At 41.4% G+C, this 12773-nt stretch overlaps 1 protein-coding gene across 4 annotated transcripts in view; it reads left to right on the plus strand.

Moving 5' to 3' along the window:
* unc5b (unc-5 netrin receptor B) overlaps positions 1-12773 on the plus strand; it is a 208063-nt gene that overhangs the window by 167592 nt on the left and 27698 nt on the right. For all 4 annotated transcript variants that reach the window (XM_034184294.1, XM_034184295.1, XM_034184296.1 and 1 more), the window contains one exon: positions 10395-10589. In XM_034184294.1, the coding sequence (XP_034040185.1) occupies positions 10395-10589 (195 nt within the window). The remainder of the gene's footprint in view (positions 1-10394; positions 10590-12773) is intronic.

Consider the following 12773-nt stretch of genomic DNA (forward strand, 5'->3'; position numbering starts at 1 on the left):
ATTGTAATTCATTATTATCAGGTTGTCCTAAAAGTTCCCTAAAAAGCCTTCAGTTAATTCAAAATGCTGCAGCTAGAGTACTGACGGGGACTAGAAGGAGAGAGCTATATCTCACCTATATTGGCCTCTCTTCATTGGCTTCCTGTTAATTCTAGAATAGAATTTAAAATTCTTCTTCTTACTTATAAGGTTTTGAATAATCAGGTCCCATCTTATCTTAGGGACCTCGTAGTACCATATCACCCCAATAGAGCGCTTCGCTCTCAGACTGCAGGCTTACTTGTAGTTCCTAGGGTTTGTAAGAGTAGAATGGGAGGCAGAGCCTTCAGCTTTCAGGCTCCTCTCCTGTGGAACCAGCTCCCAATTCAGATCAGGGAGACAGACACCCTCTCTACTTTTAAGATTAGGCTTAAAACTTTCCTTTTTGCTAAAGCTTATAGTTAGGGCTGGATCAGGTGACCCTGAACCATCCCTTAGTTATGCTGCTATAGACGTAGACTGCTGGGGGGTTCCCATGATGCACTGTTTCTTTCTCTTTTTGCTCTGTATGCACCACTCTGCATTTAATCATTAGTGATCGATCTCTGCTCCCCTCCACAGCATGTCTTTTTCCTGGTTCTCTCCCTCAGCCCCAACCAGTCCCAGCAGAAGACTGCCCCTCCCTGAGCCTGGTTCTGCTGGAGGTTTCTTCCTGTTAAAAGGGAGTTTTTCCTTCCCACTGTAGCCAAGTGCTTGCTCACAGGGGGTCGTTTTGACCGTTGGGGTTTTACATAATTATTGTATGGCCTTGCCTTACAATATAAAGCGCCTTGGGGCAACTGTTTGTTGTGATTTGGCGCTATATAAAAAAAATTGATTGATTGATTGATTGAATCAGTTTCTATACTCCAAACACATAGATAATACAGTGGTCCATAAAATACTAAGGCACCTTGACACTTGCACACATTTAACCCCCGCATTGCCACGCAATTCATCTATTTCATAGCTACCCGCTGTGTTTCGCTGGATGCTGCGCTTTGTGGCACTGAATGCTGCATTATATAAAATAATTATTTTGTAGCAGATTAATCATTTCACTGATGAAACCACCTCTAATCGCTTCTGTAATCACAGAGGAATTTTCTACAGCTGTAGCTTTTTTCTCTCTCTCTCTCTCTCTCTCTCTCACTCCCTCTCTTTCTCTCTCTCTCTCTCTCTCTCTCTCTCTCTCTCTCTCTCTCGCTCTCTCTCCTCTCTCTCTCTCTCGCTCTCTCTCTCTCGTGTGCTTCATGATGTGAATGTATTTGGAATTGTCTAAAAGGTAATTATTTGTAATATTTATCTTGTATTGGCTCGGTAAAACAGTTGCATTTTCATTACTTCTTATGAGTATCTGTAAAAGTATGCTCATTATAGATTTAACATCTCGTCATAATCATTCAGTTGAGCTGCGCTGTGATGCAGTGTGCTGACGCAATGACTCACACTGACACACAGTGTTTTTGAATTGTTTGCATATGTTCATGTGAAGTTCACATAATTAATGCTTGCCAGAGATTTTGAACATTTCAAAATTTTCTTTGCGCACTTTCATGAATGTGTCTACACACACATACGTACACACTGGCGCATACACGCACACACACTCAACATAAAAGAATAAAGCGTTTCATTCCCATTTCTGTTTGTTTTTTGATAGAAATGGTCTTTAACACATATGGAATTATGTAGGCAGAAGTGGTGGCCAAGTGGTTTATGTCTCAGTGTGGAAGGTTCCCCTGCCACATTTCTCCATGGAGTGTGGAGTTGTGTCAGGAAGGGCATCCAGTGTAAAACTTGTGCCAAATAATTTCCTTTGGGATAAGTAAAAGCTGATCTTATTCTTATTCTTAAAATCAACACGCACACCCACCTTGGATCTGCTGTTGCGAGGAAGCAGCCAGAGGGACTTAGTAGAATTACAATGACAGCAAAATCTGGCCATATTTTAGCTGACCAATAAAAATTTGCTCTGATTAGAATTTTGTAACCATAGAATTGCCCATATAACCTTGTAGTTTTCCTTCCTTTCCATTTTTAATCATACAAAGAAAAAGAATGATCTTTTAATTACTATTGATTATCCGGTAAGCAAGGTTGAGTAGGATTACTTTGAAAGAATACATATGGATTACATGTATGTATGTACATACATTTGGATTACTTGTAATCTGATCACTTTTGGATTACATTTCAAAGTAATCCTACCCAACCTTGCCGATAAGTGAGTTATTGTGACTCTATGTCTCCAGTGCACTTCTGATTTTAACAGTGCTATAATTGACAAATCTTTGGTGACCCCATGGGGGAGTCTCAGACCCCAGGTTGGGATTCAGGGTTTGAGGTCAGTGGTAGTTGGGTATACCAGACTTTGTATAAGTAATTGTATACAACTCACTTGGACAGTGACACAGGTATTCCAGCAGCTTCCAGTTGTTGGCAGACCTGTGCATTGTTCCCGACCATCCCGATTAAGTCCCTCTCAGCTGTGGGTGATAGTTTGGGTCTCTTTCCCGACCTTGGCAAAGTGGTTACACCTCCTCATAACTCCTACTTACGTACATCTATGGGGACCGATTATCTTGGAATTTGTATGTTATTTAGAAATGGCTCCCAAAAACCTGACATGGAAATCTACACAGTCCTCTTTGTCGGATCTACACTGAGCTCATTGGACTTTCCCATTGTACTGTGCTGATCAACCCAAATGACTAGTGAAAACCAACTCTTCGTGTGTTTGCAGAGAATCTAGCAGCAGAAGTTCAGCAACATTTTAGAATTTTTCAACACCCCTGTCAAGCTGATCTAACTGGGCGTATGCAAACATTTTGACCCTGTATGTATTATTTTGACCTGTTGGATTCAGAAAACCAAAAACAACCAAAAAATAAAACTTATATCCACCAAGGTTTTTTGCTATTAAAATTTATGTTGTGCGGTGTATGTAAATTTCTGACTACAACTGTAAGTGCTCTGGCAAAGCGTGATGTAGGTTTTTGAGCTGTCTCCATGTTGGCTGCTTGCATCATTTACATAACAGCTTGACGCAACTCTTGACAGAAAATTAATTATGGCAAGGCGATTAATAGAAGTCAGAGTAATTAAACAAACTGTCCAAAAATGGTCCAGCTGGCTGCAGTCCAACATGTTAAAGGGACAATCTGTGAGCGAAAGAGCAAACTGACACGACAACTCCACATAGAGTTTCTGCGTGGGTAAATTTGTCGGAGAGGAAGAATCGATTTCTTTTTTTAGCTTTACATTTGAATTAACAGTATTTCCTCTCACTCCGCGGTGATGTGGGCTCAGAGTCGAGCAGCCACAGTAATGCACATAATTTGCTATTGTTCCATTTCTGGTAATAAGCGCGGATGGCTGTCGGATTTGGTTCCATCGCGCCACGTGAGCACAGGAGCCATCCTCTGCCAGCCCATCTGCCTCCGGCTTTCCTCTTCTCAAGCCCTCCTTCTAATCTCACTGCTGTCGTTTCCTCTCCAGCTTCTTCCCCAGTCTCTTCTGCTCTTTTACCTCAAGCGCTGCTGTGCTTATCTCTTCTCTCCTCACCATATTTATAATCCCTCTGTCTTCTCAACAAATCACAACCTTATCTAACTCCTTCTATCCCCATCTGCTGAATAGCTTCTCTGTCTTCTCACTCACACCTCTTTTTATTTGTCCTGTTGACTCCTACTTTATGCTCTTCTGTGTCTCCCACATACCTCGTTTCTTGCCAGCTCCTTCTTTCTGCCTTGGTGTGACCGGCTCAGGTGTCTCAGTTGAGTCTGGCACTGCAGCTCTTGGAGACTCAGTACTAAGCAAGAGGTGGTGAACCTAATGACTGGTCACAACCAATCACCCAGTAGGAGAAAAAAAACAGGCCAGTGGGGGGAGCACGTGAACATAAGGCCAAACATGCCCCCAGACCTACATCCAGTCAACATTTTGGTGTCAGATGATCAGTGATGCCAGTAACGCGTTACTCTAATCTAACCTCTTTTTTTAGTAACAAGTAATCTAACGCATTAATCTTTCCAAATCAGTAATCAGATTAAAGATACCTCTCCAAGTCACTGTACGTTACTATTATTTTTGCTTTGCGGGGCGATCGCAGCATTAAACTTGGCCTATGAGCAGGAGGTCAGAGTTCGACTGAACTGCCCACTTCGCCCACTTTCAGTGAGCTGTGAGCTTTTCATCTGCAGTTTTCTGCAGCAGCTCCGAGTCGAAAAACAGTCGTCATCTCTTAAAGCGCGGTGACGACAGCACACCTGCACTGAGCTTGATAAAGACATTGTTACAGTTTTTCCCATTATTTAAAACTCTGAGGCACTGTGTGCGTCCTCACTAAAAACAGCCGATCCGCGACGCGTTAACAACTGACACGTTTTTCCACCAAAATGCATCTAAACTCTCTTTCTGAAGATGACACAACGTAAAAAACACTGATAAAACTTTCTTACCTCCCAATCTGGTCGTGTTTTCAGCATAAATAAACGTTATAATATATAACACATCAGCTATATATAATAGCTGATACAGGAAGCTCTGCTATTTTAGTGCTTTTAGACCTGACTGCTGCTTTTGACACAGTGGACCATGCAACTCTCTTATCTGGCTTGGAAACCTGTGTGGGTGTCAGGGGGATTGCTTTGAAGTGGTTTAAGTCTTACTTGAGTGGGAGGTCCTTCTCCGTGAGGCTGGGGGACTCCTGCTCCTCTTCTGCTCCCTTGCAGTGCGGTGTCCCCCAGGGTTCTATCTTAGGCCCAATTCTTTTTGCTTTGTATCTCCTCCCACTTGGGGAGATATTTAGAAAACATGGTATGTCATACCATTTTTATACTGATGACTGCCAAATTTACATGCCGATTCTTAAAAATAACCACTGCCCCCTGACACCCCTTCTCGACTGTGTCGGTGATGTCAAGGCTTGGTTAGCACAGAATTATTTAAAACTTAACGAGGGAAAAACTGAAATAATTCTGTTTGGCAATTCCCGCTTTGACTTGGGACCTCTCCAAAGTTTTGTGCGTCCCAAAGTCACCAGCCTTGGTGTCACCATAGACAGCGATCTTATTCCTTGGCTTTTAACACCGGCGTGAGTTGTACGGTCCTTGTGTCTTATTTTATTTTTATTTTATTGAAATTTATTGTTTTATCATGGTTTTATTTATTTATGTATTATTTTATCTTATCTGTTTTACTGTTATTATTGTTATTATTACTATTTTGCGTGTCTATGCTTTTGCTGTGCAGCACTTTGGAGATTCAAGTCTGTTTAAATGTGCTTTATAAATAAAGTGGATTGGATTGGATTGTTATCCATTCTTTGTGCTCAAACGCCAAAGCACACAGTAAAATCACCAATGTAAAACTAACACTGACAGTGTTAAATTAACACTGCCAGTGTACATACAGTAGTGTTCAGAATAATAGTAGTGCTATGTGACTAAAAAAATTAATACAGGTTTTGAGTATATTTCTTATTGTTACATGGGAAACAAGGTACCAGTAGATTCAGTAGATTCTCACAAATCCAACAAGACCAAGCATTCATGATATGCACACTCTTAAGGCTATGAAATTGGGCTATTAGTAAAAAAAAGAAAAGGGGGTGTTCACAGTAATAGTAGCTGTTGTGTGTTGGGGGGTTTGGCTGGACATTTTGGTGTTGTTTTCTTTTCTTTGCTCTCCAGGTGGTATGCAAACTGGTTTTTGTCTGTGGAGAAGGTGCTGGCAGAAGAGTCCTTCACCCTCATCAGCATTATTGGCTGCACTTGTGGAGGATGTTCACGTGCAGGCCTAATGACTTGCAGCACCTGTGGATGATGCTCACGTGCAAACTTAAAGACTTTCAGCTGAAGCAGATAATGAGATAGCATTCTGCATTTAAGCCATGAGTGATTCGAGCAGAATTGCCGGGAACTCGACCTTGTGACGTTCGTTTGTGAGACGCTGAGGACCGCGCCTGGGTTTGACACATCATGCCTGTGAAGGAGGACGGGTGAGGGACGCATGCTGTCAGCACACATCAGAGGTGATGATTGTCTGAATAAGTGTTAACAGTAATTTGGTATTTTGTTACGCAGTATATTTGAACATTGATGACAATTGTGCAGCTCGCTTCTCACTGCCGTGGCGTACGAAATGATGATCCTCCACCTGTTGTGAGAAGCTGCTCATTTACATAAAGTTTAAATTCAGACCTGAATGTGTTGCTGATAGTGTGTGCCTTTGAAGGATATTTGTTGTAGCTGTTGACTTACCTCACCTTTTCCATCCTTCACAGAGTCAGTTTGTCGTATCCACTTGGGGGGTGTTCGGCGGTGAGTCTGGGTCCAGAAGCGTCGGGCTTCGATCCATTTGGGCGCTGGAGAGCACGCCATCCTTCACCTCGCCAGACAACCACACATTTATGTTGTACACAAATTATTGCACAGAAGGGAAATAAATTTGTTTTGTTTTTGGAACCGCTTTCTGGTTATTTAGCGCTGGGTTCAGTCAGACGCTGGTCCGCTCCTCAACTCGCGTCTGCACATAACAAGTAGCATCTGCTGTTGACGCTACAAACTCAAAACTATTATGTTCAAACTGCTTTTTTAGCAATCCTGTGAATCACTAAACTAGTATTTAGTTGTATAACCACAGTTTTTCATGATTTCTTCACATCTGCGAGGCATTAATTTTGTTGGTTTGGAACCAAGATTTTGCTCGTTTACTAGTGTGCTTGGGGTCATTGTCTTGTTGAAACACCCATTTCAAGTGCATGTCCTCTTCAGCATAAGGCAACATGACCTCTTCAAGTATTCTGACATATCCAAACTGATCCATCAAATCAAATCAAATCAATTTTATTTATATAGCGCCAAATCACAACAAACAGTTTCCCCAAGGCGCTTTATATTGTAAGGCAAAGCCATACAATAATTACGTTAAAACCCCAATGGTCAAAACGACCCCCTGTGAGCAAGCACTTGGCGACAGTGGGAAGGAAAAACTCCCTTTTAACAGGAAGAAACCTCCAGCAGAACCAGGCTCAGGGAGGGGCAGTCTTCTGCTGGGACTGGTTGGGGCTGAGGGAGAGAACCAGGAAAAAGACATGCTGTGGAGGGGAGCAGAGATCAATCACTAATGATTAAATGCAGTGTGGTGCATACAGAGCAAAAAGAGAAAGAAACACTCAGTGCATCATGGGAACCCCCCAGCAGTCTAAGTCTATAGCAGCATAACTAAGGGATGGTTTAGGGTCACCTGATCCAGCCCTAACTATAAGCTTTAGCAAAAAGGAAAGTTTTAAGCCTAATCTTAAAAGTACAGAGGGTGTCTGTCTCCCTGATCCGAATTGGGAGCTGGTTCCAGAGGAGAGGAGCCTGAAAGCTGAAGGCTCTGCCTCCCATTCTACTCTTACAAACCCTAGCACAGGTATCAATCCATGATACCTGGTATGCGATATATAGGCCCAACACCATAGTAGGAGAAACATGCCCATATCATGATGCTTGCACCACCATGCTTTACTGTCTTCACTGTGAACTGTGGCTTGAATTCAGAGTTTGGGGGTCATCTCACAAACTGTCTGCGGCCCTTGGACCCAAAAAGAACAATTTTACTCTCATCAGTCCACAAAATATTCCTCCATTTCGCTTTAGGCCAGCTGATGTGTTCTTTGGCAAATTGTAACCTCTTCTGCACGTCTTTTATTTAACAGAGGAACTTTGCGAAGGATTATTGCAAATAAATTAGCTTCACACAGGCGTCTTCTAACTGTCACAGCACTTACAGGTAACTCCAGACTGGTAAGACCAGTCTTTGATCATCCTGGAGCTGATCAATGGGTGAGCCTTTGCCATTCTGGTTATTCTTCTATCCATTTTGATGGTTGTTTTCCGTTTTCTTCCACGTGTCTCTGTTTTTTTTTTTTTGTCATGGTCCTGCCCTTGATGTGCTTTCTGTTATGACTTTTTCATTGATCTTTGCTTTCTTGTTCTGTACATCTGTATTTGCATTACTGCCATGTTCATGTTTTCATTGGTTTTGTTTTCTGTTCATCATTCATGTATTGTGTAGTTTTGTCTTAGTAGCTGTTTTGCCACATTGCTTTCATTAATTGTTACCTTAGTTTTCACATCAGTCTGGTTTTGTTCTGTTTATTTAATTTCTTGTGTTATGCTTTAGTCTGGCCTTTTCTGTGAAGTTTACTTTTGTCTCTGCTTTTGTTTTCAGTTTATCACTTAGTCTTCTGTTTAGTCATTTTAGGCATTATCTGTTATTCTGTCGTCTGTGGGTTTGTTTGCCATTTTGTTCTTAGTTTTTATACTCTAGCCATGGTCAGTTCCGTTCTAGTTTTGTCTTAGTCTTTTCTATTCTGGCTGGTCTGTCCACTTTAACATGTACTAGTTTTTGGGGTCATTTCTTTCCGTTTGCATGTCATGATGTTTAGTTGTTTTTTCTGTTTTCTTTCATCTCTGTCTCATTGCACGTGTCTCTGCATTTTGTTATTTCTGTTTTTTCTTCATCAGAATTACCTTTTGGTTTTTGCTGTTCAGTATTTTTGCACTAAGTCACGCCCACCTGAACTTTTCTGTTTCTTCTGTTTGCCACGCCCTCTTCCTGGTTCTTCCTACACACCTGTTCTCACTTTCCTCATTTCCACTTTGGTTATTTAAACTCTCTGTCTTCACTCAAGCCCTGCCAGTTCGTTGATTTTCACAGTCCTCATACCAGCCTTTTCATAGCTCTGCCTTGTTTTGCCTTGTACTGACCCAGCTCTGTTTTGTGACCTTGTCTTGCTGCTGCCCACGTACTTTGTCTGCTTGTGTTAAAGACCTGAGCCTGCCTTTTTGAAGATGCCCTGGCCTGCCGACTATCTGTACCTCTGCATCCATGACTGCCTAACTGTGTACCGAATCCAAGCTCATTTTTTGACCGATAAAGCCTTTCAATTTCAATTCCATTGTCTGTGAGTTTTTGCATTTGGGTCCCACAACCTTTGGTGCCACATCACCCCGAGTTCCTGACATTTTTGTCCATTTTAAAGCATTGGAGATCATTGTAGATGAACAGCCTATAATTTTTTGCACCTGCGTATAAGTTTACCCCTCTCCAATCAACTTTTTAATCAAACTACACTGTTCTTCTGAACAATGTCTTGAACGTCTCATCCTCATCTTTCCTCAGGCTTTCAAAGACTAAAGCATGTTCAACAGGTGCTGGCTTCATCCTTGAATAGGGGACACCTGATTCACACCTGTTTGTTCCACAAAATTGATGAACTCACTGACTGAATGCCACACTACTATTATTGTGAACACCCCCTTTTCTACTTTTTTTTACTAATAGCCCAATTTCATAGCCTTAAGAGTGTGCATATCATGAATGCTTGGTCTTGTTGGATTTGTGAGAATCTACTGAATCTACTGGTACCTTGTTTCCCATGTAACAATAAGAAATATACTCAAAACCTGGATTAATCTTTTTAGTCACATAGCACTACTATTATTCTGAACACTACTGTATGGTCCCACTCTGGTCAGAGTGGGACCATATGGTCACCGTCAGTGTTAATGTAACACTGGTGATTTTACTGTGCAGGGGCAAATCCAAACGGAAAGGGGGCGTGGAGTGGGGCAGGGACGTGCTCCCCACCCCACAACACCCCTAGATTAAAGGTCCACTTTTGAAGCCTATTTTTTTACTACTACTACTAATGCTACTTATAATAATAATTTTAACAACTAAAATTTTTAGAGAGAATTTAAATGTTAGAAAAATGTTAGAAAGAATTCAATAGTTACATGTATAAACAATGTACGATTGCAAACTGAAAGTTTTACTATTACAGTGCTGTCAAAACTTAAATATGAGGTCAAGAAATATGTCTTTATTTTATTTTTTATAAAACAAGTATTTGTGTTCATTGAAGTCAGGAAAGGGTGACTATAAAGTGAACATTGGCAAAACTGGCTAACATTTTCATGTTGAGGTGACGGCGGGGGGGTTGTTGTCAGCAGCAGCTGAATGTAACTACTAAAGTAACTTGTAATCTAACATAGTTAATATTAAAATAGAGTAATCAGGAGTAATCAGGAATTGAATTATTTTTCAAAGTAACTGTTGCAACACTGCAGATGCTGCCCCTGCAGGTCAAGAGGAGCTATGAATGTTGCAATTATTTTATTGCTATTTGTGCATTTAAAACACTTGAGGCATCCAATTAGTTTCAAACTGTAGGGATAAAAAAAACACTCCATCTGCTGTGTAGCAATTTATAACTGACGTTTGCTGCCCTCCTGTGCTTCCTTTGCATTTGCAGCTTATTGTTCCATTCACATCTCTTCGTGGCATCTTCACCACCTGTCCTTCTGTCCTTGTTTCAGCGCGCGCTCCAGGTATAGGCGTAGCTGTGTATGCTGGCCTGGTAGGGGCTCTGCTGCTTTGTGTGATCCTGGTGCTGTGCGTGGGTGTGCTTGCATACCGTCGCAGATGTCGCCATCTCCACGGAGACATCACCGATTCCTCGTCTGCGCTCACTGCAGCCTTTCACCCTGGCAACTACAAGCCTCCTAGACAGGGTGAGTTCACACATGCACTCACAATTAGCTTTGGTCACATACAGTGCTGTGCACGAGGCATGTTAAAAAAAACCACACACGCACAAAAAGATGGTGCAAATACAGTGAACCAATTCTATACACCAAATCATTCATGATAAGGAGTGATCAGCATTTTAAGGCTAAATACAGTAAATTATTTTTTGACTTTCTTTTACCTTTAAAACAGGATTATTTTCAGCAAACTGATCACTGAGTTTACAACATGTGGATCAATTCAATATTCATTGGTTATTATTGTCTGTTTGTTGTTTCTCTATAACATCTACTGGGCTGTAAACATACAAAATAAGTTGTTTTTTTTCTTGATCTGTCTTAAATACACTCACTCACCGTCAATCACTTACTCCAAATTAAGGGTCATGGGGGTGGGGGGGTGGAGGCGATCCCAGCAGTCACAGGGTGTGAGGCGGGGTATGTGCTGGACAGGACGCCAGTCTTTCACAGGGCCACATATAGACAGACAGACACATTCACACCGCCAAGCACAGCTACGGGCAATATAAAGTTTCCAGTTGAAATAACCAGCATGTCTTTGGATGGGGGATGAAGCCACAGCAGACAGAAAGCCACAGGTGGGAATCGTCCCATGACCTTCTTGCTGTTAGGCAACAGTGCTAACCACTAAGCCACCATGCTGCCTGTCAACTCTCAAATATACTATTTTACTTAAGAAAATATACAAAATTTGAAGCCATGTCTTAACTCTTTATAGTACATAGTCTAAAGTGCATATTATAAGTGTAAGTTATTTCATCTGAGTGCAAAGTAAAGCTCACTGTGCAAAGGGGTTTCCAACTTAGTCATGGTGTTTATGGCACAACATGAAATAAACCAGTCGCCCTTAAGTGGCAGGTACACTGACAACCGGCACATCATGAACAAAAGGTGAACACTGAAGTAAGAGGTTTTCTGGCGAGGAAACATTTCTACGCACAAGTTGTCAAAGCGCACACTGAAACATCCACCACTTACTGAGATGAAGCATTAGAGTGCCTCCTGCAACACCTCCTCTTCCAATATACAGGGGTGAAAGTAAGATTAGCTTCTTACAGGAACTGTGCTACTCAAAAAAGTATTTTGCTAGCGCGTTCAACATTGAATATATATATATATATTCAAAGCCAGGTGGCCTCTGTACGTGTATGCATGCATGTGTGAATGATTTCGATCACGAAGAAACTGGGAAGAGCTGACATGTGCCATTTGGTAAGCTGAAAGTTGATCGAACTAATATTTTTGTATAAATTAGGGATATAAGGTAACAACAGTGAACAATGGAAGACAATAATTAGATTCTGGACTCACATGCCACTCCAGCAGGGGGCGGTAAATCATCTGTATATTAAAAGCCAAATGGCCTCTGTGCGCATGCATGCGTGTGTGTACCTTCGATTACAGAGAAACTGGTGAGAACTGACATTTGCTGTTTGGTATGCGTATGTGTTTTGGGTCAAAGATGAACGCCGCCAAAACAGAACATTGATAGGACTAACATTTTTGAAGAAACTACGGATATTAGCTAACAGCAGTGAACAGTGGACATTGATAATTACATTCTGGACTCACACGCCATTCCAAATCATTATAGAAACTTTCCATAATTTAGTACCACACTTGAAAAATGCCAACTACCTATTTTATAAACACCACCTAATATAGAGCCCATGGATCCCCAACTCGCTAGCATGTGTAAAATGGTAGCCAGTGCGCTTTCCTTCATGTTATGACATGCTATGTATCATCAAATCTATGCTGTAGTATTCCGTAATATAGACATTACATTATCAAGTATCTGGCTGGGTTTATGTGGATATGTAAAGGATAAAAGTCAAAATAATCATTCTAACTTACTAATTTAGTCCACTCACCACATCCTTTGGGATCTTGCAGTTCTTTTGGGAAAGAGTGTAGGATATATGGCAGATTGCAAATGCAATGTGCAGTGCCTTGTGCACACTCGTGTATTGGGCAAATTTGCTTTGTCCATTTTTGCAGCCCACGTGTACTGCTGTGACAACCAACCACTGAACAATGTGGACCTGGCATGCTGCTTTTAACACCGCTTAAAAATGCTAATTTAACTTTAAGGGCAACATATAAACAGATCACATCATGGTTTTGTTTACTAATGTGGGTAACTGT

The sequence above is a fragment of the Thalassophryne amazonica genome, chromosome 13 (genome assembly GCF_902500255.1).
Source record: "Thalassophryne amazonica chromosome 13, fThaAma1.1, whole genome shotgun sequence".
Taxonomy (NCBI): Eukaryota; Metazoa; Chordata; class Actinopteri; order Batrachoidiformes; family Batrachoididae; genus Thalassophryne; species Thalassophryne amazonica.